General features: G+C 36.0%; 1 protein-coding gene across 7 annotated transcripts in view; it reads right to left on the minus strand.

Annotated features, from left to right (window-relative positions):
• Positions 1 to 2,539: 2,539 nt before the first annotated feature.
• NSUN7 (NOP2/Sun RNA methyltransferase family member 7) overlaps positions 2,540 to 23,132 on the minus strand; it is a 36,213-nt gene continuing 15,620 nt past the window's right edge. For 2 of the 7 annotated variants that reach the window (XM_014857183.3, XM_044767737.2), the window contains 8 exons: positions 22,168 to 22,320; positions 21,636 to 21,819; positions 20,291 to 20,501; positions 17,805 to 17,948; positions 14,228 to 14,329; positions 12,529 to 12,646; positions 4,764 to 4,887; positions 2,540 to 4,264 (listed from right to left, as the gene is read on the minus strand). In XM_014857183.3, coding sequence (XP_014712669.2) covers positions 3,629 to 4,264; positions 4,764 to 4,887; positions 12,529 to 12,646; positions 14,228 to 14,329; positions 17,805 to 17,948; positions 20,291 to 20,501; positions 21,636 to 21,819; positions 22,168 to 22,320 — 1,672 coding nt within the window. In that variant the 3' untranslated portion in view covers positions 2,540 to 3,628. Of the gene's footprint in view, positions 4,265 to 4,763; positions 4,888 to 10,741; positions 10,854 to 12,528; positions 12,647 to 14,227; positions 14,330 to 17,804; positions 17,949 to 20,290; positions 20,502 to 21,635; positions 21,820 to 22,167; positions 22,321 to 23,132 lie in introns of all 7 variants that reach the window. The other 5 variants (XR_011502259.1, XR_011502258.1, XM_014857184.3 and 2 more) reach the window with 5 other exon arrangements.

Below are 23,132 nucleotides of genomic sequence, written 5' to 3' on the forward strand. Positions count from 1 at the left end.
CCTTCACGACACGTGTGATCTCATCTGAAAGACACATGTCCACATGCCCTCTGTTTCCCCCTGGATATAAGATTACCCATATCTAACTAGGACCATTGTTTTTTGTTTGTCTCTGTCTTATTGCATGAAGGGACATTAGACCCATTTCCATTAAAATAAGTTCTTGGTGATAAACTGTTGGCACTGCTACTTTTTAAAAAGTCCACTTTCTGATTTTATGATAGACATTTGTAAGGCGATCCTACACGAGATTGGTTGCTAGAAGCCCTAAATCTTTCCTCCTTTGCTTGTATGACACACTCATTTCATAAGTGTTGCAACACAAATTCAAGATTTTGTAAACCATAAGAAAAACATTTCCCTAACTGATATTAGCACAATTTAACTAGTAAAATCATTAGCACTCTAGTTTGCCAGGCTGACTTAACATAATACAGAGCTAACGTGTGTTATACAGCCAGTAAAATGAAGTGAGTTTATTTCAGCTTCAGGGAAAAGGTCCTGCTCACACTTCATCAGTGAGAACACTCCCCTGCCGTCAAAGCAGCTTGTTTATCCCAAGAGAACATTTGGTTTTGCTTTCTGCCCCTTTTGCTGTTGACCACTTTTACACATTTTAAATGTAATATGTTGTGAGAATAAACTTAGCTGCATAAAATGTTTGGCTCATTTATCTGACACCTCAGTCATATATCTCCAGGAATACAAATACCAGTTTAGTGTCTCCACCCTAGTCATTTTATTTTCAAATTTTTCTTACCTCCAAGTTAAAATCATTTTAGTAATGTCAAATTCTGCTTTGATTGCATATTTCCACCTGGTAAGAACTAGAAAGTAACTTTAAATTTTGAGTAGTTCGAGCCCACCCCCTGGTGGCCTAGTGGCTATGTTTGGCCCACTCCACTTTGGCAGCCTTACTTTGGCCCACACCACTCATCTGTCCGTGGCCGTGCTGTGGTAGTGACTCACATACAAAAAGAGGAAGACTGGCAGTGGATATTAGCTCAGGGAGAATCTTCCTCAGCAAAAAAAAAAAAAAGTTCATCACACTGTCCTCATTTGGTGATCAGGAAGGACAGCTGGCCTTCTGGACACAGAGGCCTGTTTCGTCACCATCTTGAGGCTTGTGTGAACAGTTTTTCTAGTATTAAGATAGTCTGTCTTTCATTTCCTTTAACAACTTGACATCAAAGAATGAAGGACAGAGTTGTACAGGCACTAAATCCAGAATGAAAGGTAACTGGAAGACTCAGTTGAATCTGGTTTAGTTTAAGTATGAGACATGGAGGAAGAGAATCAATCTAAAGGATGTACCCATTTTCTGTTCATCTTGCATTTCCCCCAGTAGTTTCTCTCTTTTACTCTGTCAAAGGCAGTTACTCTCAAGGAACAAAATTTCATTTGGTTTCAGATATTATAGAGTGGTAATAATTTCAGATAAAAACCTGAATTTTCTATTGGAGTATCTAAATACTAGTAATTTCATTGTTTTAGATTTTTGCAGCACTTTACTAAGTTCAAGAAAGAAAAATGTTGGTGTAATCAATATTCTTCTTCATTAGAATTCTCGCATATTGTTTTTATCCAAAGTATTTTTCCCTTTTTACTCTACCAAAGTATTTAAATAATTGCTCATGTCCTTCTTAGAAGATTCTTAAAGAAGAAAACTGCAAGCTTAATTAATGAATGGTTTAATTCAAAATCCCCATACGCTTCTAAAGAGAAAAATAATTTAGCAACAAGATGCATGTTATGAGATACTGAAAATCAGTGGCTGAAGTTGTGACATGACACGAATCACATGCTGCTATAGAGATCAGAAAAACATGCTTGAACTATTTCTAACAATGAGAGTTTTCTTTTTATAACTTACACAGAAAATAAAAATCTCAGACCTGCTACTGTTGGACAATGGAATACTTTTCAGCCTCAGGCAGGAGGAAGAGGACAGGAAAGGGAGAAACGATTCCTGGGATAAAATACCAGCTCTTCACCAAACACAGTTCAGTTCAGCTGCTCTGGCCCCCTAGGGGCATGGACTACTCTGAGCCAGCTAGAGAGTGGGAGTAAGAGGAAACTATAATTTTTAGAGCAAAGAGATATATAGTTTTTGATTTTTGAAATGAGTAAAATAAGGTGAGCATTTAAAACATTTCTGTACTTTTTAAGAGTTGTAATTAACATGAGAATTCTTTTGGGATTTAAAATATAATAAGCCTGGTTCAAGTATAAAAAGTCTTGTTTCCTTCACTGACACATTTTACTGATAAATGTAAAATCTGAAGCTTAAAAAAAATTTTTACTACTAAAATTCATTTTTAAATTTTCACTTCAGGTGAGGAAATAAAGAATAAAATACTAGAGCTAAAATAGACCTAAATATTCATTTTGAAGAGGATAATATTTTACTATAATCATGCTACCTGAATTGAACGTGAGAAATTTACATAATGTGTTCAACACAACTGGATTCTGAAAACGGAACTTTAAATTCAAACTGTATGAATGTGTCTGTGGACATTTTTAAAAAACAATAGGATTTATAGTTGTAACTTATTTGATTTAATGTCAAACAATTTCTGCTGCCATGATGAAAAAAAAATCAATAGACCCAGAAATGATCATCATACCAGTTCTTGGTAGGCAACTGATAATACATTCAAGATGAAGTGACTTTTAATATAATTAACATAGTGTTACAATATATTTTAATTGTGCATCAGAAATCATTTGCCAAAGTTAGATTACTGTGTGCCATTTGAAATGACTTGTAGATTTTACTGTTTCACCTGATCTTTGACTAGAATTGGAAATTTTTATAGGTTTCTTCAACAATAGGAATCATTTGTGTTCAACACTTTTGCCTGTTCCTCAGAGTTATTACTGTTTAGATGGAAATTTGCTTACAGTCACTTTTTACATCAGTCTTTGTCATAGATAGAAGAGAGCTGGCTATTTTCAGTCTGCTCAGGATCCTTCCTGGACGCTCTTCCAATGAGAAACAGTTTTCACTCTGTAAACAGACGTCTGAACTACCCCACCTGGAACTCCGCAACTTCCTGTTCTTCCTACTCACGCTCAGTCACATTACAAAAACTCCTATCTGTTTAAAGGTATTTCGATATTTAAGGGAAAAAAACCAACCTCGATGGTGATTGAAAATATTAAACCACAACTGACTAGACGCTGAAGAGCAATCTAAAGTCGGTGAGAGAAGGCCAGCATCATCTTTTCCTTATCTATCTATGCTTTCTGATATATTGCCTCGCACATTAAGTTTGAAAAGAGGTCTAAGGCAGATAGTGTTTCCCTTCCAGAAAAACTGTTGCAGCTTTCATTTAAAACTGGTGTCCTAAGTCCAGACTGAAAGCTAACAGCTGATACTGAGTCCACAACTGGACAGTCTAGAACAATCAGCACTGAGCTGTTGAAATCTCTGAATTCTGCTTTGCTTAATCGCCTACATTATTCTCATCTGTCTTAATTCTCTTGAAGGTAATATCACATTTAGAAGATACTAAGCGACCGAAAGGATGAGTATCTTGTGCAGGGATGTCTAACTTTCAGAGAAATAGCAGACTTTGAACAAAATCAACTGCTCTTGACCTCTGTAAAAAACACAAGACAGTCAAAGCCATGGTCGAGAACGCCTGGGCAGGGAGGAAGATAAGTTTTCTTTAGGCTTTTCCCCTCTCCTGGATAATGATGGTGTAGGAAGGTAGCCGGACACAAGAGTCTTGGGTGCACCCCAACGACAGTAAAAATGTTGAGTTGGCATCTGAGCTCTGGTCCCTTGAGGACTTGGAAATGGCAACATTACTGGAGGCAAAACAATCTCTACAGGTTTCAGAGCAACCATTTTGTCTTCTGGTCGAGGTCTTAGGAAGTTTGTCGGCCGTTCATACGGTCTGGAGGAAGATGTGTTCTTCATAAGTGTAGGCACTAAAGGATTGGTGGCAGGCTTGTTGGATTTTCTGACCTGTGTGGAAGAACCCACTTGAGTTACATTTCTCTGTTGAAGAGATGTTTTGGCTAATGTCTCTGACTGATTAGCATTTGCATTAGTTTCTCGATTCAGGAACTCAGCAATTTTCATTTGGATGCCGTTACTGTCAGTGGTGGAAGTTTTGGGGAATGATATTTTTGATTTTTTCTTCTTTTTCTCCCGTTTTGAAGATTTAGCCAACTCAATCCCATCCAGTAGACCCTTTGCTGCAGCGCGGGCCAAAACATCTTTCACAGACACTGTCTCAGATGGGTCCCGCTACAATTAAAGAAGCAGTTACTAAATGTGGGAGTTAGCTATTACTGTGTATATTACAAATATTTATCAATGTTTCAGTAAAAATAAGAGTATCCTTATTATACTAAAAGAAATCGTTTTTAGATCTTTGTTTCTAAGGTATCCCTTAAGCCTCAGCAAATGACTTTTTTTGTGCTTAAATTCCCCATTTGTGAACCTGATAGAAAAAAATTACAGAGCTTATTTCTTGCATATAAAGCAAGGTGAACTAGATGTTGACAAAGTGCATGGAGAGGTGGGAGTGGACAGCAAGCAAGGGAGGAACACTCAGGAGAAAGTATAAAGATAAAAATAGGGATTTTTTTTTTGCCACACGGTAATAATTCTTTTTCCTCCCTTTGTCGATTATGAAAATAAGCACACCATTACAAAATGTTCACAAATTCCTAGGTTCCTTTTATGAGGCTTTGTTGTTTCTTAATTCCAAAGTATGCCATGGATTGAAATTTTTTTTCCTTACCTCCCTTGTTAGAACAGAAAGAAAACAACCATTGGTAATTTCAGATGGTTCCATTCTAAAAAATTTATCAGTAGACAGATGTATTTCCTTTAAGGAGCACAGTGGCAGGACGGGAGGACTAAGCCTGCAGGAGATATGAGCAAACAATTCACAGTTAGGATGGCTTATTTGCCAATCGAGGGGAACAGTAAATTGCAACCAATTTTCTTCTGTTAGGTTTTTCACCAATCATGTAAACAAAAATTCCAAATAAGGATAAAGTGCTGAAGAAGTATAATACTGTTCTAAATTTAAAAGTCCCATATTTCATATTAACTCATAATTTATTCTTCCTAAGTTCTCCATCTTTAAACAACTAGGCCAAGAATACCAACCTTCCAACAAATTAAAATCTCTTCCCTGAGTCATTAATATAACAAAAAAGGCTTCCATTATCAAAGCAGGTAAATATGTATAGTAATCACAAAGGTATAATCCAAAATATCCTTTACTTCCACATGTTGTCAAAATACAAAAAGTATAACTTCCTTCTTTTGGCTACTTTTCCACAACTACAATATAGACATGAGTCGCTTAATGACGGGGCTGTATTCTGAGAAATGCATCATTAGGTGATTTCATCGTTGTGCGAACATCATAGAGTGTATTTACACAAACCTAGATGGTATAACCTACTGCACTCCTAGGCTCTATGGTACCAATCTTATGGGATCACCATCATCGGTGCGATTTATCATTGACTGAAACACATAACTGTGTAAAAATATGACCTATCATTTTCACTACATTATTCTTACCAATCACTTTTTGAGTATTAATGGATGAGTTATGTAGTGTTAAAGAAAGCAAGTACGTAACAACAACAGAAAGACTTTGTGTCAGAAATATAAAAATCTCTAATCACTAATATGTTTAAAATAAAATTCTGGGGGCTGGCCCCGTGGCCGAGTGCTTAAGTTCACACGCTCCGCTGCAGGCAGCCCAGTGTTTCGTTGGTTCGAACCCTGGGCGCAGACATGGCACTGCTCATCAAACCATGCTGAGGCAGCGTCCCACATGCCACAACTAGAAGGACCCACAATGAAGAATACACAACTATGTACCGGGGGGCTTTGGGAAGAAAAAGGAAAAAATAAAATCTTAAAAAAAAAAAATTTCAGTTTTTAAAAAATAAATAAATAAAATAAAATTCTGGTTTTTATATTTAATTTCTCCTTCAATAGTAAGTGGTTCATTTTTAAATAATTCTTATATTCCCATACTTTTACAACTAAAATATATTTAATCATTCATATATGTTCCCCACACAAATAGAAATTATCAAAGAAAAATTATTTACTTATATGTTCCCCACACAAATAGAAATTATCAAAGAAAAATTATTTACTTATATATTAGGTAGAGAATACTCTCTGATAATTCTGAACAATTTAGAAAATATTTAGCTCCAGAAAGTAAATATGAAGGTTGGGATTTTTTTTTCAGTTTTAATTCACTGATACATTCCTAGAACCTAAAAGAGTGCTGAGTACATAGTAAGTATTCAATAAATATTTATTTAATAGACTATGATATATTTTAGCTACATATATGCTGTCTTTTATAATGCTAGAAATAATCCATAATTAAGATTGGTCAAGTTACTTTGCAGAAATTGCCCCTACATAACAAAATGATTTCCACCCCAGCTTACAGCTCACATCTTTTAAGAATAAAATAAGTTTGTACCCAGAGTCTCACTCATACTTCACTTAGATATGACATATGGGATTTTTTGAATTGATGATATTTAGATGAGATTTTGGATTTGGAATTAATCCTGTAATGGATGAAGGCTTTTGAGGATGTTGAGGTGGATTGAGTGTACTTTGCACATGAGACAGACATCAATTTGGGGGGCCAAAGTGCGGACTGTGGGTTGAACAGTGTCCCCCAAAATTCATGTCCACCCAAAACCCCAGAATGTGACCTGATTTGGAAATAGAATCTTTGCAGATATAATTAGTTAAGATGAGGTGATACTGGAGTAGGGTAGACCCTAAATCCAATATTGGTGTCTGTATCAGAGAGGATACACAGAGACACACAGAGGAAGAAGGCCCTGTGAAGATGGAGGCAAACATTGGAGTGATGAGCTACAAGCCGGGGAATGCCAAGGATTGCTAGCAAACACCAGAAGCTAGAAGAGAGGTACAGAACAGATTCTCTCTGAGAGGCTCCAGAAAGAACCAACCCTGCCAACACCTTGATTTCAGACGTCTGGTCTCCAGGACTGTGAGAGAATCAAGTTCTGTTGTTATAAGTCACCAAGTTTGGGATAATGCATTGTGGCAGCCCAGGAAAATAATATACATGGCAAAAGGAATTTTGCAGATGTAATTAAGGTCTCAAATTAGTTAACCTTAAGCTATTGGTATTATCTGGGTGGACCCAACCTAATCACATGAGCCGTTTAAATCCAGGTCTACAGGTCAGAGATGGAAGGAATCGGAGAGTCAAAGCACGAGAAGAGTATGAGGCACTATTGCTGGCTGGAAGATGGAGGAGCAACATAGCAAGGAATGAACATGGCCTCTAGAAGCTGAGCACAATCTTGGATTGATAACCAGCAAAGAAATGAGGACCTCAGTTCTACAACCTCAAGAATGGGGTTGGAAGTGAATTTTTCCCCAGAGTTGCCAGCAAAGAATCCATCAGGCTGACTTCCTGAGCAGAGAATCTAGCCATGCCATGCCAGACATCTGACCTACAGAACTCTGAGCTAATTATGGGTGTTGTCTTTAGCTGCTATATTTGTGGTAATTCCTTAAGCAGAAATAGAAAACTAATACATACGGGCTCATATTAAGTGAGAAGAAATGGCAGACTGCCATGGCAGACGGGGGAGAAGGATGAGAAGCCTCAGAGGAGGGAGCTTGCTCCAGTGGATATCCTATTAAGGCTGGAGAACACACTAGTGGACTGTGTTGAGAGGAGGCCTGGAAGATACACCCCTTATCAGAGCAACAAGGAATGTGCTGGTAAGAGTGGCACCAGCAGCTCTCAGAAGTTCAGGGGCGGCTTTCCTCCATAGGCCAGCACTGACAACAGGAGAGGCCATTACAGACCTGGGCTCATTGACAGCAATGAGGATAAAAGGATCCAGAGACAATAGAGACCAGGTGAGCAACTTGCCTGTCAGAAGCCAGGTTTATGTGGTTAATGATGATCATAATGAGTGCAAAGGCTGGAATAGCCATCCAATTCTTCTCATGTACCACTTACCTTCCCCACCCTCCACCTTTGCTAGGTATCAGAAAATCAAAACGTAAGATACGATCTATCAGTACCTACCCCTCAAACTCAAAGACTGTTCACTATTAGAAAATACTTAGCGCTAATTCACCACCATGTTAGAATGTCAGATGAGAAAAACATTTAATATCATAAAATGCTGCAAAATTTTCGATAAAACTAGGCATCCATTTTAAAAACCTCTTATTGTGGTACTGGCATAAGTATAAACATATAGATCAATGAAATAGAACTGAGAGTTCAGAAATAAGTCCATACATCCATGATAAATTGATTTTCAACATGGGTGCCAAGACCATTTAATGTGGACCATTCAACAAATGGTGCTGGGATAACTGGATATCCACATGCAAAACAATAAAGTTGGACCCCTACCTCATATCGTATACAAAAATTAAACAAAATGAATCATAGACCTAAATGTGAGAGCTAAGACCACAAGACACTTGGAAGAAAACATAGGCATAATTCTTTGTGATCTTGGATTAAGCAACAGTGTCTTAAATATGATACCTAAAGGACAAGCAACAAAATAAACAGATAAATTGTACTTCAAAATTACAAACTTTTGTGCATTAAAGGACTATAACTAAAGTAAAAAGACAGTCCAAAGAATGGGAGATCATATTTGCAAAGTATATACGTGAGATGGGTCTGATATACATATAAAGGACTCTTACAATTCAACAATAAAAATACAATGCAATTTCAAAATGGGCAAAGAATCTGAATAGACATTTGTCCAAGGAAGATATACAAATGGCTAAAAAGCACATGAAAAGAAGCCCAACATCATTAGTCACCAGCAAAATACAAATCAAAACCACAGTGAGATACCACTTCACACCCACTAGGCTGGCTAGAATTAAAAAGTCAGATAATTACAAGTATTGGTGAGGATGTGGAGAAATCGGAACCCTCCTACACCACTGATGGGAATGTAAAATGATGCAACCACTTTAGAAAACAGTCTGGCAGTTCCTCAAACATAGAGTTAACCATACAACTCAGCAATTCTACTCCTTGGTATATACCCAAGAGAAATGAAAACTTATGTCCACGTAAAAACTTGTACACAAATATTTATAACAGCATCATTCTTAATATCCAGAAGGTGGAAATAACCCAAATGCCCATCAGTTGATGAGTGCATAAACAAAATGTGGCATATTCATACAACGGAATATTATTTGGCTTTCAAAGGAAGGAAGTTCTGATACTTTGTATTACATGGATGAACCTTGAAAACATCATGCTAAGTGAAAGAAGCCAGACACAAAAGGCCACATCTTGTATGACTTCATTTAAATGAAATGTCTAGAATTGGCAAGTCCATAGAGAAAGAAAGTAGATTAGCAGTTGACAGGAGCTAGGAGAGCAGGGGAATGGGAAGTGACGGCTGAGTGGGTATGAAATTTCTTTTTGGGGTGATTGAAAATGCTATAGAATTAGTAGTGATGGTTGCACAACTTTCTCAATATACTAAAAAAGCATTAAATTGTACACATTAAAATGATGAATTGTATGGTTTGTGAGTTATAGTTCAATAAAAAAAACTTATTAAAATAGGGACAGTTCCATACATTTAATGTATACATTATCTGTAACAATACACACACACACACACTCATATGGCTGCTATGTGACTGGGACACACTGGGATGGTCACGCCAGTGGTAAAAATATCAGTACTTGTGGGCTTAGTCTAGGTGCTCCCGCTCTCCCAGTGCCCCTCCAGACCTCCACATAATAAAAAGGAATGAAGGATTACACCTGGCTTGTCAAGGCACTTTCAGGACCCTGCTCCAGCTACTGCACACTTTGGGATTTGGAGGCAGAGGGATATAGCGAGGAAATTATTAACCTTCTCCTTATGTACATTTGGATTGTTTCATTTGATACACAAATGTGGGTAGGGGTTTTTGCAATTAAACAATTAATAAAATTTGAGAAAACTATTTAAAATTATAGTAATTAAAGCATTGTCGTGTTAGTATAGAAATAGCCAAGCACCAATAGAATAGAATTACAGATCCACACAGAAGTATATATGGGATTACAGCATATACAAAAGGTGGCATTTTAAATCAGTGGGGGGAGGGGCAGGGGACGGATTTTCTGGGGAAAGAATAAAGTTTGATCATAAACAGATAAATCAATTATTTAAATACAAAAAGATGAAATTATAAAAATACTAAATGAAAACTGATAAAAGCATTTATAAGCTGAGGATCAATATAACACAAAATGTAGAAGCCATAAGGAAAAGATTGATACAATTGTCTACACAGAAATTTAAGATTTCTATAAAGCAAATTTTTATTAATATTTTAATTAAAAATATTTAAAACAAAAAATCTATGAAATATTTGTAATTAATATGAAAACAGCTAATATCCCTACTATACAATGACAAGACATATAAAAAGAAGAAAAAGATGAATAATACAGTTGAAAAAGTGGTAAAGAACATGAACAGGCAATTTACAAACTCATAATAACAACTGTAACAATTAACATTTATGGAACATTTATTATGTGCCAGGCACTGCTCATGTTTTAATATACTCATTCCCCACAAAGATCCAGTGAGGTGGGTAATGTCATAATCCATATGTGACAGCCACCCTTCCTTCTCCTCCTTTCACAGCACACTCTCCCACTTAACAGAAAAGTGCACTTACCTTATTATTGCACATTGTCCTGGGATGTTAAAATCTCTGGGGTGGTAAACAAAGGGACGACTCAAGAATGTGGCTCTCTTCTACCGTAGCACAGCAGAGGTAGGGAAGAAATCTTTAAGAGGACGCCAAACTCTCAGCAAAGCTCTGTTCTTGAACAAACTTCCCTCCTCTCTCTCTCCCTCTTTTCCTTCTTTCCTTCCCTCCCTTCCTTCCTTCTGCCCTCCCTCTTCTGCCCTCTCCTCCTCCATCTCCTTCCCTTCCTTAGTGCTATCTATCTATCTATCTATCTATCTTAGAATTAAAATTAGAAGTAAATCATGGGGGCATATTAACATGCTTATTTGAACTAAAAAAGTCAGGCTTTTTCTGACAAGGTAAATCTGGGTTTTTTTTTTTTTTAAGATTTTATTTTTTTCCTTTTTCTCCCCAAAGCCCCCCGGTACATAGGTGTATCTTCTTAGTTGTGGGTCCTTGTAGTAGTGGCATGTGGGGTGCCGCCTCAGCATGGCCTGATGAGTGGTGCCATGTCCACACCCAGGATCCGAACTGGCGAAACCCTGGGCTACAGAAGTGGAGCGTGCGAACTTAACCACTCGGCCACTGGGCCAGCCCCCTCAACAGCATTTCTAACAAGTAGTTACAAACCTCTTCAATATACATGCTCCAATTTAAGCCCAAAGCCCAGATTATTTTGACTTTAAATATTACTTATGTGTTTTATACTATATTATAGATTAATTACTAATCATGGCTTACCTGAAATAAAATCTAGAAGATAAAATACAGTTGTTACTCCATTTTTTCCAGATTACATTCTTAGAAACCTTATCCCTGACACACAAATTCAGAGTCATCCACACAAATGAAATTTGGTTATATACCCGCAATAATTCTCTTTGCCACTAGATGGTGATTTAGCTAATGCTGTGCTGAGAAGCTCTCAGAATGTGAGGCTGGCTGTCAGCCCCCAACAGGAGCTACTAACTAAGGAGGTAGAGCTAAGTAAGGAGAGAAAAGCAGGTGTGTTTAACACGGCCACTTGTGAAACGGCAAAGGGGAAACACGAAATTAAATGGAGGGAGCAAACCATATGCATATTAAGAACCTACTATAAGAATTAAAGAAAAAGTGCACATGAGAAATAAGTAAAAAAATAGAAGAGACGTTTCAAAATACCTTATTAATTGTCACAGACTTGAAGAACCAACTGGTGTCATGTATTCTTAGCTCTACTCATTACTTTGATGTCCACAGTTCAGATGAATATCACTGTTTTTCTTCTTTTCCTCTAGTTTATTGCAGCATTTTACCCAGAAGCTACTATAGTTATTTAGGCAATGTTTACCTCATTCCTGGTGGGTATCAAAGGCTAAAAGTGTCTATGAAATGTATGTTTTCAGATAACATCCAATTTTCTCTCTACTTTCTAAGGTTATTTTACATACTTATTTTTCTTGTACTGAGGCATAGATGTATCTAAAGCTTGGGATATAAAATTTGGATCCAATTTATCCAGAACCAGACAAGTCAAAGCCAAAATGCCTTAGCTTTACCAACAATAACAACAACAAAAAGAATCTTTTGGCATGCAAAAGAACACTCATGCCAAGCCATCGTAAAGGCTCAGCAGAAGCTACATAAAGTTGTAAAAAAAATTAGGCTATTTGGTCATATTAAAGTCTAACAAAAAGGAAGTGGAATGTCTTTAATACAACTTAGAAAATCATAATCATTCACTTTCAAAAATATTTGATCAAGTTGTTCAGAAGAACCCTTTTCTTTTTTACCTGTAAGGTTGTACTTTAATCCCATGGTCTTGAAATTCCAGTGCTTTCTTAACAACAGCTTCATTTTCTTCTGGATAAACTGAACATGTGCAGTAAACAACTGCTTGAGCTTTAGTAACTATATTTAAAGAAGATGTAATTAATATAATGATCCCATTAACAATCCTAAACAAATTTGCTATGTTTCCAAACACCTATTTATGCTAGTACTGCATGGTTTTGATGGGAATGATTTCCACAGATGTTTGCATGGCTCTCCTTTAAAGCAAGTATTAGTAATGTTTCTGTGGCCAATAAATAAAGTAAATCTAACTGGAGTTTTATGGAAATTGAAAATTCAATCAATGTGACCAACCTAGTTAGAAACAAACAAAAAATAAATACTGCAGATTACCATGAGCTCGATATTTCACCCCTTCTTCTACTGGCCATATCGCATAACTAGTTAAAAGGATTCTAGAAACAGACTTAGATGTGAATCCCCATTCTGTTACTCACTGCTGTATGAACCTGGGAAAATTACTTAAACTCTCAGATTTCTTATCTGTAATATGCAGTAATACTGCAACCTGCCACCCACTCATTTATTCACACTCATTAAGCACCTACTACATGCTAGGCACTGTTCTAGCCATTTGAGATACACAGACAAATATCCCTGCCCCTGGGGAGCTTATTTCCTGTTTTATTGACATGAATAAATAGGAAAATTATATAGTATTGTTAGGAGGTGATAAGTGCTATAGAAAAAAACAAAGAAGGTATGGAAGAGGGTTAGTTTCAGAAGATGATCCTGTAATTTTAAATAGAGTAGTCAGAGAAAGCATTAGAAAAATTATTTATCAACTTCCTAAACTTCCAACCAACACATTTCATAGATCATATACATACTATCATGTTCAAATTAATATTTATTAGCAGCATCAACTAAAAGGGCAGATCTCCTCTGTGCTTTCCATTTCGCCTTATTTCTCCCTCACGTATGCTATATCTTTATGTCTTGAATTATCTATACCCACATATTTATCTTGGAGCCTTTGGAGGTCAGGATTTACTCACACTCATATCCCTAACACCGAACGTAATGCCTAGCCCAGAGTAGACAGTTGATAAACACTGACTGAATTCATAAAAATTTATGTAATTTCTCAGAGACTTCTAAATTTCCATATCCATGTGTGGAAGGGCAGTGGTACTCAAAATCTAAACGGTACTCAAAGATAAATGCAGTGATTGAAGCAATAATATAAATACTTAAAGAGCTTTGTTACTCAGGCTTCAAATCCAGAGATCTAGGCTTTATCTATAATTGCATCTCTCTATTCTCTATTTAGCATTAAGGGAAATAAGAGTTTGATTACTATTTGGATTGTAGAAGAGTTGTTAGGGTCAGGAACAAGGACAACAGAAAAATTACATCAAGTAAGAAGCCAAAGAAAAGAAATAGAGAAGATGAAACTACAATAATAGATATACAGTACATAATTATTTTCACATCAGCAACAAGAAACTCTTAACTATGCTTGCTAAACTATATTTTTAAAAGACAGATTAAACTGGTAAAAATATTTTGTTATTTGAAGGTGCTGAGTTCTGGAAAATTCACTTATGATTCATACCTCATTGACTGATTATAATAAATAAATGATTTTTCTAGGATTTACAATATATTTTAGGGATGCACAGATAACAAACTTACATTTCATTGCATGTGTTAGCTGTTCATACTGCTGTTGAGCAAGAACATGAAGTTTATCTTCTGATGTGCCTCCTTGAGAGAAATCTTTAAGTAAACCTGTATCTAAAAGCAAATCAATGCTTTTAAATATATAAGTATTAGATGTTTTCCATATATTCCTATTATCAAATTGCTATTTAATTTTTCAATCATTTTCCCTATTAATGAGAGTTTTCATGGAAAATATTTATTAAAACTAGATAGTATTGTAAAAATGTTGACTTAAAATTAAAAAACTAAATTGATAAAGGTAATTTTGTTTAGTTTTAATATTGTTTTCTTTTTTCTCCAAGTTCTCCTGGGATAGTCATCCAAGCAGCCAAATAAGTCCTTTAGGTAGAGAAGAGAGGATGCAGTTAGTCTGGAGGCTAATAGAGGAGCAGAGAAGATTGATTTTGCACAGTAGAACTGATGGGCTATAATCAGATCTGAGTAGGAAAGAACACAAATGGATACAGTAGAAAACATTAACTCACCAAAAGAAATTCTGGAAGATAAAAATTCAGGGAAGCAACTCATGTCTTCATAACAGATCAAGAAACTCTTGCAGTAATCTTTTTTAATTTCTAAAACTAATTTTAACATATTTCTTGATAATATTAACTAAGACATATTGAATGATACTCTATATCGATTATCTTATTCAACAACCCTTGGAGCATTATTTTCTCTTTTAATATTGAGAAAAATGTTTAATACACATTAAACATATCTAAGGTCACATAGCTATTAGTACAGAGCCAGGATTCTAGTTCAGAAATCTAACCAGGGAGCCCACATTTCTAGCCTCTGTGTTATTCCGCCTCTCAGTAACTCCCTGGAGTACCAGAGCCAATTATTTAGACCATCTATTTGGCTGCTCCTCATTCCAGTAGTATCACTGAAGATTAATAAAACTTCATTTCTTCCCAATTTAGTTTTATACTTCACATTTTTCTATCTCTATTCTAAAACTATCAGTCACTTTTTAAAGGACTATTTACATATTATATACTCTAAAACCACATCAATTACCTCTTTCATCCCACTTTAAAATAATTCCAAGTTGTTAGCAATGACCAATTTGATATATTCCTCAATGGTTCTAATATTTTTCAATATTAAAATATTTTTCAAAACTATTTCATGATTGCTCCCTTCCACTTACTATCTAAATGTGATAAAATAATGTTTTAGATTCATCCCCACTAGGTTTCTGGCTACTATTTCTACCACACTCGCTAGGTCAGCAGTTATTTTCTCCAGCTATTACCTCATCAGAGCACAGTTTCCTTCAAAAGCCCTCCTTTTTTTCCCCAGGGTTGTCAAAGACCACTTCTTGGCTTATCCTGTCACCTCTTCATCAAGGCTTTCAAAACACTGCCAATACCTAGGAAACTTTTTACTTCTCTCTTTTCGTCATTTGTAATTCCCTTTGGGCTTTTCTCCCCAGCCTCTAGTTTATTTTTCCCTATGGCTTCCTTTTTTCTGCATTCTCACTTCAAGATGGCCCAGGATAAGACCAGAGTCTCAGACTTCTAAGCTCTTGGTTCTCTTGACTGCAATGCTTTCCTATAGCTGCTGCTGTTTCCTCCTCTCTTATTTCAGCGTCTACTAACTCTTCTTCTCTGATCATTTCCCAAAATTAGTGTAGGAATTTTCTCAGCCTACCATTCTCCCATCTGAGTTGGTTTTTCTTCTGTTTAACTCTTACTGGAAAGAAATTTTCTATAGCAAGTCAAAATTCCACATGGTACAGTGTAAGCCCAGTTGAAGATGGTGTGGTGCAGTGGAATTCTTTTTATAGCGTAGTACAGTGGAATGTGCTAACTGAACTGAATTTGAATCCCAGCTTCCCTACTTACTAGCTACATGACCTCAGGCAACCTGAAAAATTTCTCTGAGTCTTGGTTTTTTCCCCCTTATAAAATAGAGATAATAACATGACACAGCCTCAAAAAGTTATTGTAAATATTAAGTGACAGTGCATGCACACTACCTAGAATACTGACTGGGACACAGTTGTGCTCAATAAATATTAGTTCCTTTCCCTCCATTTCTCTTTCTCCATTTAAAATTCTGTCCTTACTAGAAACAGAAAACAATTACCATACTCTGAATGTTGATAGAATGTCTTCTTTCTCTAATATTCTAGTTAACCTTACATATGCCTTTCAATGTAAACAAGGGATTAAAGTAAGAATCAGTTTCAGTTAACACTAGGATTAAGAGAGTGATTCAAAGTGCCAGCCTCGGGGTCAGAGCAGTTGTATTTGAATCCAGCCTCTGTCACTTACTAGTCAAATGACTCTGGGAGGCTCCAAAATCTGAGCCTCAGAGTCCACATTTGTAAAATGGAGATAATAAGAGTACTACTTTACTGAGTTCTTGTGAGGATTTGATGAAATAATCCAAGCAAAGTGCTTAATTCAGTGCCTTACATACAAGTGCTCAATAAATGTTAATGTTAAATAATATTTTAAAGTTTATTAAAGAAGAAAATAAAATATTTCTAGAATTAATATTTAATCTGGGGTATTCATATCATAAAACACACATACTGGAGGCTAAAGAAGTCTTGAGTTTGAAATAGTCCGATTATGATTTAATTAGGATTGTATATAGAGCATAAGCTCCAGAGTAAGGCAGATCTAAATTTGAATCCTGGCTCTGTTACTAACTAGCTGTGTGACCTTATACAAATGAATTACAGTAGACGCGCCTTATCTGCAGTTTCACTTTCTGAAGTTTCAGTTACTGGTGGTCAACTGCAGACATCACCTGCTCCTGACACCCAGCCATTGACATCGTGACGGCTCAACGATCCTCCTTCTGACTATAGTGAGGTCTGTGGTAGCCTAATGCCACTTCACAATGTCTGCGTCAGTCACCTCACTTCATCTCATCAGTAGCCGTTGTATCATCTCACATCATCACAAGAAGGGTGAGTACAGTACAAGAAGATATTTTGAGAGAGAGAGACCACATTCACATAACATTTATTACAGCATATTGTTATAATTATGCTATCTTATTATTTAGTTAGTGTTGTTAATCTCTTACTCTGCCCAATTTATAAAATAAACTTTATCATATGTATAGGAAAAAACATAGTCTATATAGGGTTCGGTACTATCCGAGGCTTCAAGCATCCATTGGAGGTCTTGGAACATACCACCATGGATAAGGGAGACTATAGTAATCTTTCTGAGTCTCAGTTTTTTCATCTATAAAATGCTGAGAAATTTTCATGCCTATATTTTGAGCTCTGGTAAATACGAGAATACCATACTGGCCAGCATCTGTTCTAATTACCTACATCATTCCAATTATGAAATATTTTTAATATCCCCCTTGCCCATATCTCACAGGATTGGTATAAGAATTAAGTGAAGTAATGGGTGTAAGTACTTTATACTTAGTAAGTACTTTATACATGGTAGCTATTCATTAATCAGATATATCTGATATGTCATTTTAATGATTTTAAATAATTTTATTTTTTAAATTATTAACCACAAATTTCAATAATTTAGAAATTAAAAATTAAAACAAGTACCTTCATGCTCATTTAAAATAAATTCTACTGGATTACTAACACCCAGTCCTGAACAACGAGGGAGCAGCAGGATCACTTTAACTTTCTGTAATCTATGGTCCTTTGAGTCAATGTTAATAAATGTCTCAGGAAGTATTTCAACATCTGGGAGGAAAAAAAACCAGAAAAATTAATGTAAAAATATTAATTAAAAATCTTAATGCAGTATGTAATTATATCTATCATTGTTCATTTTTAAATCCTCAACCCCAACAAAAGTCATTTTAATGCAGCCAGAAAAGAGGGCTATTCTTCTCTGATAACTTTTCAAATACATGAATTTTCTTAATGGAGTGCTTTCTCTTTCACTTGAGAGAATAACTTTGAAGTTTAAATATCTTCTACATAAAATGTAATGTAAATTTTCCATTCTAACGTCAGATTCCAAGCAGTATGATGTAGGAGAGGCAAATGGGCTTTGGAGGCAGAAATACCCAAGTCTTCTCCCAACTTCACCATTTACTAGCTGCATGACAATCTCTCTAAGCTCCTTTCCTTATGCATAAAATGGGATAATAATGCCTACCTCATCTATTGTGGTGACGATTGAGGTAAAGTAGTTAAGCTTTACATGGTGCCTAGTATACAGTAAGTGTTCAGTATTGGTTATTTCTCTTTCCTATTTTTTTTTCTTTTTCTTTTTTTGAGGAAGATTAGCCCTGAGCTAACATCTGCTGCTATTCCTCCTCTTTTTGCTGAGGAAGACTGGCCCTGAGCTCACATTTGTGCCCATCTTCCTCTATGTTATATGTGGGATGCCTACCACAGCATGGCTTGCCAAGTGGTGCCATGTCCGCACCTGGGATCCAAACCTGGCGAACCCTGGGCCAACGAAGTGGAACGTGTGAACCTAACCGCTGCGCCACGGGGCCAGTCCCTCTCTTTCCCATTTTTAAGCCCTGTTTATATTTTATCTTCCCTAGAAAAAATGAGTATCAGTAGCGATTATGAGGCACTGTAATTTAGTTTAAGAGAGTCCACCCTCCCTCAGTTACAACTCTCTGTGCCCCTACCTTAAGGCCACCCCCTCACTTCTGCAATGGCTCCCACTTCCCTCAACTGCTGAGGAGTCACTCCTGAAACTGCCCTACTCACCTCCTTTCTCTTGCCTGGTCAATTTTTCCCCTCTTTTTATTCTGTCTCTTTTGAATTTTTTTAAAAAAATCAAGTAGGCCTTTTCCTTTTTTCCTCTATTTTTAACTTTTTATTGGAAAAGTTAAAATATAGACAAAATAGATATAATATATAATAAATTCTCAAGTACCCATCATGGAGCTTCAACAGTGAACCATTCATGCCCAATCTTGTTTCACCTATATCTGCACCCACTTCCACCACCCCCATATTATTTTGAATCTATAAATATTTCACCATATAGCTCTAAAAGATAAAAATCCCTTTAAAATACAACCACACAAAGTTCTTTTAAAAATTCCTCATTATCATCAAATAATAATGGCATCTAATCATGGCTCTAATTTCCCCACAGTCTCACACACGTCAAAAATTGTTTACAGTTTCTTTGAATCAGGATCTAAATAAGGAACATACATTACAATTGGTTGATGTCTTAATTTTCTTTTTATCTATAGGTTCCCTTTCCATTTTTCTTACCATTTATTTCTTAATGAAACTTGGTTATTTGTTCTACTAGAGTTTCCCAGTCTGGATTTTGCTAATTGCTTCCCTAGAGTGTAGTTTCACATGTTCCTGTCTTCTGTGCTTCCTATAAATTAGTAGTTGGATATTTAGAAGCATAATTAGATTCAGATTCTTTTTTGTTCTTTTTTTCTTTTTTTTGGTGGGGAGGAGAACAAAACTACTTCATTATTGTGTCATATTCATCCATTAAGCTGCCTTTGTGGTATCAGGAAAGGGGTTGCAAAATAGTCATATTCTAATTCTGTCATCCTTTTTTCATTTATTACCTAGAATACTTCTAAAAGGAGAAACTTCCTTTCCTCTACTGCTTGGTTACCCAGTAGTTCCTATCATCTCTGTTAACTAGGCAAAAGGTGGTCAACAACTTGAGAACTCTAACGTGTACAGAGGTAATAACTGCAGAGAGTAGCCACTACCAACCATGGCTGAGAGAAAAGTGAACAAGGAACTTAGAAAGTCAGAAGAGCACGGCCCCTGCAAGGCTGAGATTCAGATCTCTGCAAAGAAGGCAAGGCTAACACTGCCAAGACTCCTGCACAGCCACCACAGGGATAAACAAACACTGGAAGAAAAACAAAAGTCCTTTCTCCTTCCTCTTCCAGTCTTGCAGTGTCTCTCCAGCACCTTCTAATGGCAGAGCCTAATATTTCTGAGCCAGCTGGCAACAGAAACAGAATATTGGGAGTACAGTTTTACCTTATTAAAAAATAACAAATTCAAACATTTTTAACATTTCTAAATCTTGTAGAACAGTAAGCACCAAAAAAATAAATATTTGTACATACTTTTACATCCCATTTTTGTGAAAAGGTTCATCAGTTTAGGATCCTTAGCTTGTGATTGTACTCCACACACAAATATTTTTGAGGTATTATTATTTGTTAGGACTGACATATGGGCAACTGTGTACCACGAACCTGTATTGACCATTAAGATATCATCATCCATGTTTAATAAAGCTTTTATAGAATGGACAGCCAGACTTCGAGATTTGTCCTACAAGACAAGGGTATGATTAGAACTTCAAAGAGTTAGACTAGAAGCATGAACTGACTTCATTTTGCCTTAGGTAAAACAAAGTACTTGGTAGGAATTTGAAGAGATACCTAATCCGTTTTCGTTTAAAACATCTTAATATATGTTAAAATACAAAATTAAAAAAGATAACTGATATAAACTGATTTAAAACAAAGACCCTAACTTTGTTTAGCCTAAATTACGACTGTTATCATTTAACTTTTATATAGTGATAAGGCAATGCCAAAATACCAAAAACATGATTAACAGATTAATGATGTCCTGCCTTAGCTCCCATTCTTACCCCTTGAGGAAAACCCACTCCTCTGCTACTGCCATTCTTTCATTACATTGTCATCTAAATGCTGCTAGTTCACAGATATTAAAATTAAGGATGGTCGACAAGCTTATAAAAGAGGGCTAGGTAGACTGGATTTCTGCAGTTGATCTCAGTGCTCACTAGGATGTTACCGTAAAATAAGGGCAAGAGATTCTGCCCAAGAATGTGAGTACAGTGAAGGCATAAACCATAGAAGACTAGGGTGAATCTGAGGCAGGAATTGGAATCTAAGGACATAAAAATTAACAATTTTTCAGACCTTTTATTTTTCATTCTATTGAAACCACATTATACCTCACATTCTCTTCCTGCATTAATAGCCATTATACACTTCTTACAAACCAAAGCTGTAAGCCTATGTCAAAGAGATAAGGGGAAAGTATTACACATTGCATTTTCAAATGCAGGATGGCACTAGCATCTTGCCCAGAAAGGCAAGGAAGAAAAGGTGTTATTCTACCTTCTTTTGAATCATCCCTTGGGAGAGAAAAATACAGCCTTTGAGCTGCCAGCAACACAAGTATCCCCATCCATGCAGTCTAGGGAGGAGAATATGTCCTCTACAACCGCACGTGGGACAAAGATGCCAAAGTATAATAGGAACACTGATTGTAGAGGTATTAATTTTATTTAAGGTGAAAATTAGGCCTTTTGAACTTCCCTGATAATCTGTAAAATATATAATCAGTTTGTCAGGTTTTATTTTTAAGTGGAGGGATTCTTTGTGTAAGTAGGATTATTGAGAACCACAATGAATGTAAATGTTTATTTACCTGAAATATAAGTTTATACTCTTTGAAAAGATCTATATTTAGAAGGTCATTTTTAAGATGAGATGGAAAAATTAAGACATCATAGCAATGCTGGTCCACAGCAAAGACTTTATCACCAATATGTGGTACAGATTTGACTTTATGATAACCTTTTTTCTTCAAACTATGATAAACTTCTTCAGGGCTGTAAATATACAACATTAGGTTGTAATTACAAATATAATACATTAAAAATGTATTAACATTAGCATCTTTTTCCTACAATAAGTAAAAATACCACTGCATGTATTGCATCTAATGGAACTTAAATTGTAGCCAACAATAAGTTAAAAGATCATTAGAGACAGAAAAGTTAACATATTTATGTAATTACCTTTGGTAATTTGGTGATAAGATCCTGAACCAAACTATGATTCCCCAATCACTCTCCCAGATGTGCCCCCCTCCATTAAAAAGGTAATATTTCTTACCATATTATTTTGAAAGGCTAGTGACTTGAAATATGAATAAAGAATTTGATTAAAACTCTTACCTGATTTTACAAGTATTTATCCAAGCATAAAGTGGCAAAGTGGAGGCCCTTAGTTCCTGGTTCCTAACTGTTTCTGGAAGAATGTGGTAAATTGAAAGGGCATCATGTTTGATTCGATATCTTGCCAATGCTGCAGCCAATTTTGTCTTAAAACTAGAGATAGAAAATCCATTCTTAGTGACTACTGCATTAAAGACAAGACTATCAATTTTCCACTGGAAACATTAACAAAGCAACTTTAAAATTTTAACAAGTCTTCTATAATTCTATTTCAAATTTTCTAAGTCTAAAATAACAATTTGCCATATGTGAAAACAGAAATCCAATAATCCTGCTTCCTTTTTCCAGTTTTTGCTGCCCCTGTATAGTTGTGCATCTCCTCAGGTATTTACATTAATCGCTGATTGAGAGACAATTTTATGTAGTGGAAGAGGTGTAGGATTTAGAGCCGAAATTTGAAATTCAATCCAGGTTCTGTCAGTAACCAGCTATGTGACCTCAGGTATGTTACTGAATCTCTTTTCTCAGCCTCTGTTTTCTCCTCTGTAAAATGTGGTTGACTTTCCTTGCTATTAATGTGATGATTACCAATTGTGTGTGAAATACTTAGCACAGTGCCTGGCACATGGCAGGCACTCATTACAGGCTAGTTATCATTACTTAATAAGATTAAGGAACTTTCATGAATCTGTATCCAGTCCTTCCCAGTTCTGATTATCCCATGCCTCAAAGTTCCAAATAACAGAAAAGAAAAACAAGAACTGGTTAGCGTCACCATGAGGACCCAAGGATTTTCCTTGATCTCATGGCCAACGTTTTTAATGAATGAGAATACAGGACTTACTCTTGACCCATGTTCATAACGTTTCCACAGGAGGAATCTAACTGAATAATAAATCTCAAGGATAACCTTGAATGAGAAATGGGGAAGAGATGCCACAAAAAAGGGCAAGCACAACCTGAGT

This window comes from Equus asinus, chromosome 3, assembly GCF_041296235.1.
Source record: "Equus asinus isolate D_3611 breed Donkey chromosome 3, EquAss-T2T_v2, whole genome shotgun sequence".
Classification (NCBI taxonomy): Eukaryota; Metazoa; Chordata; class Mammalia; order Perissodactyla; family Equidae; genus Equus; species Equus asinus.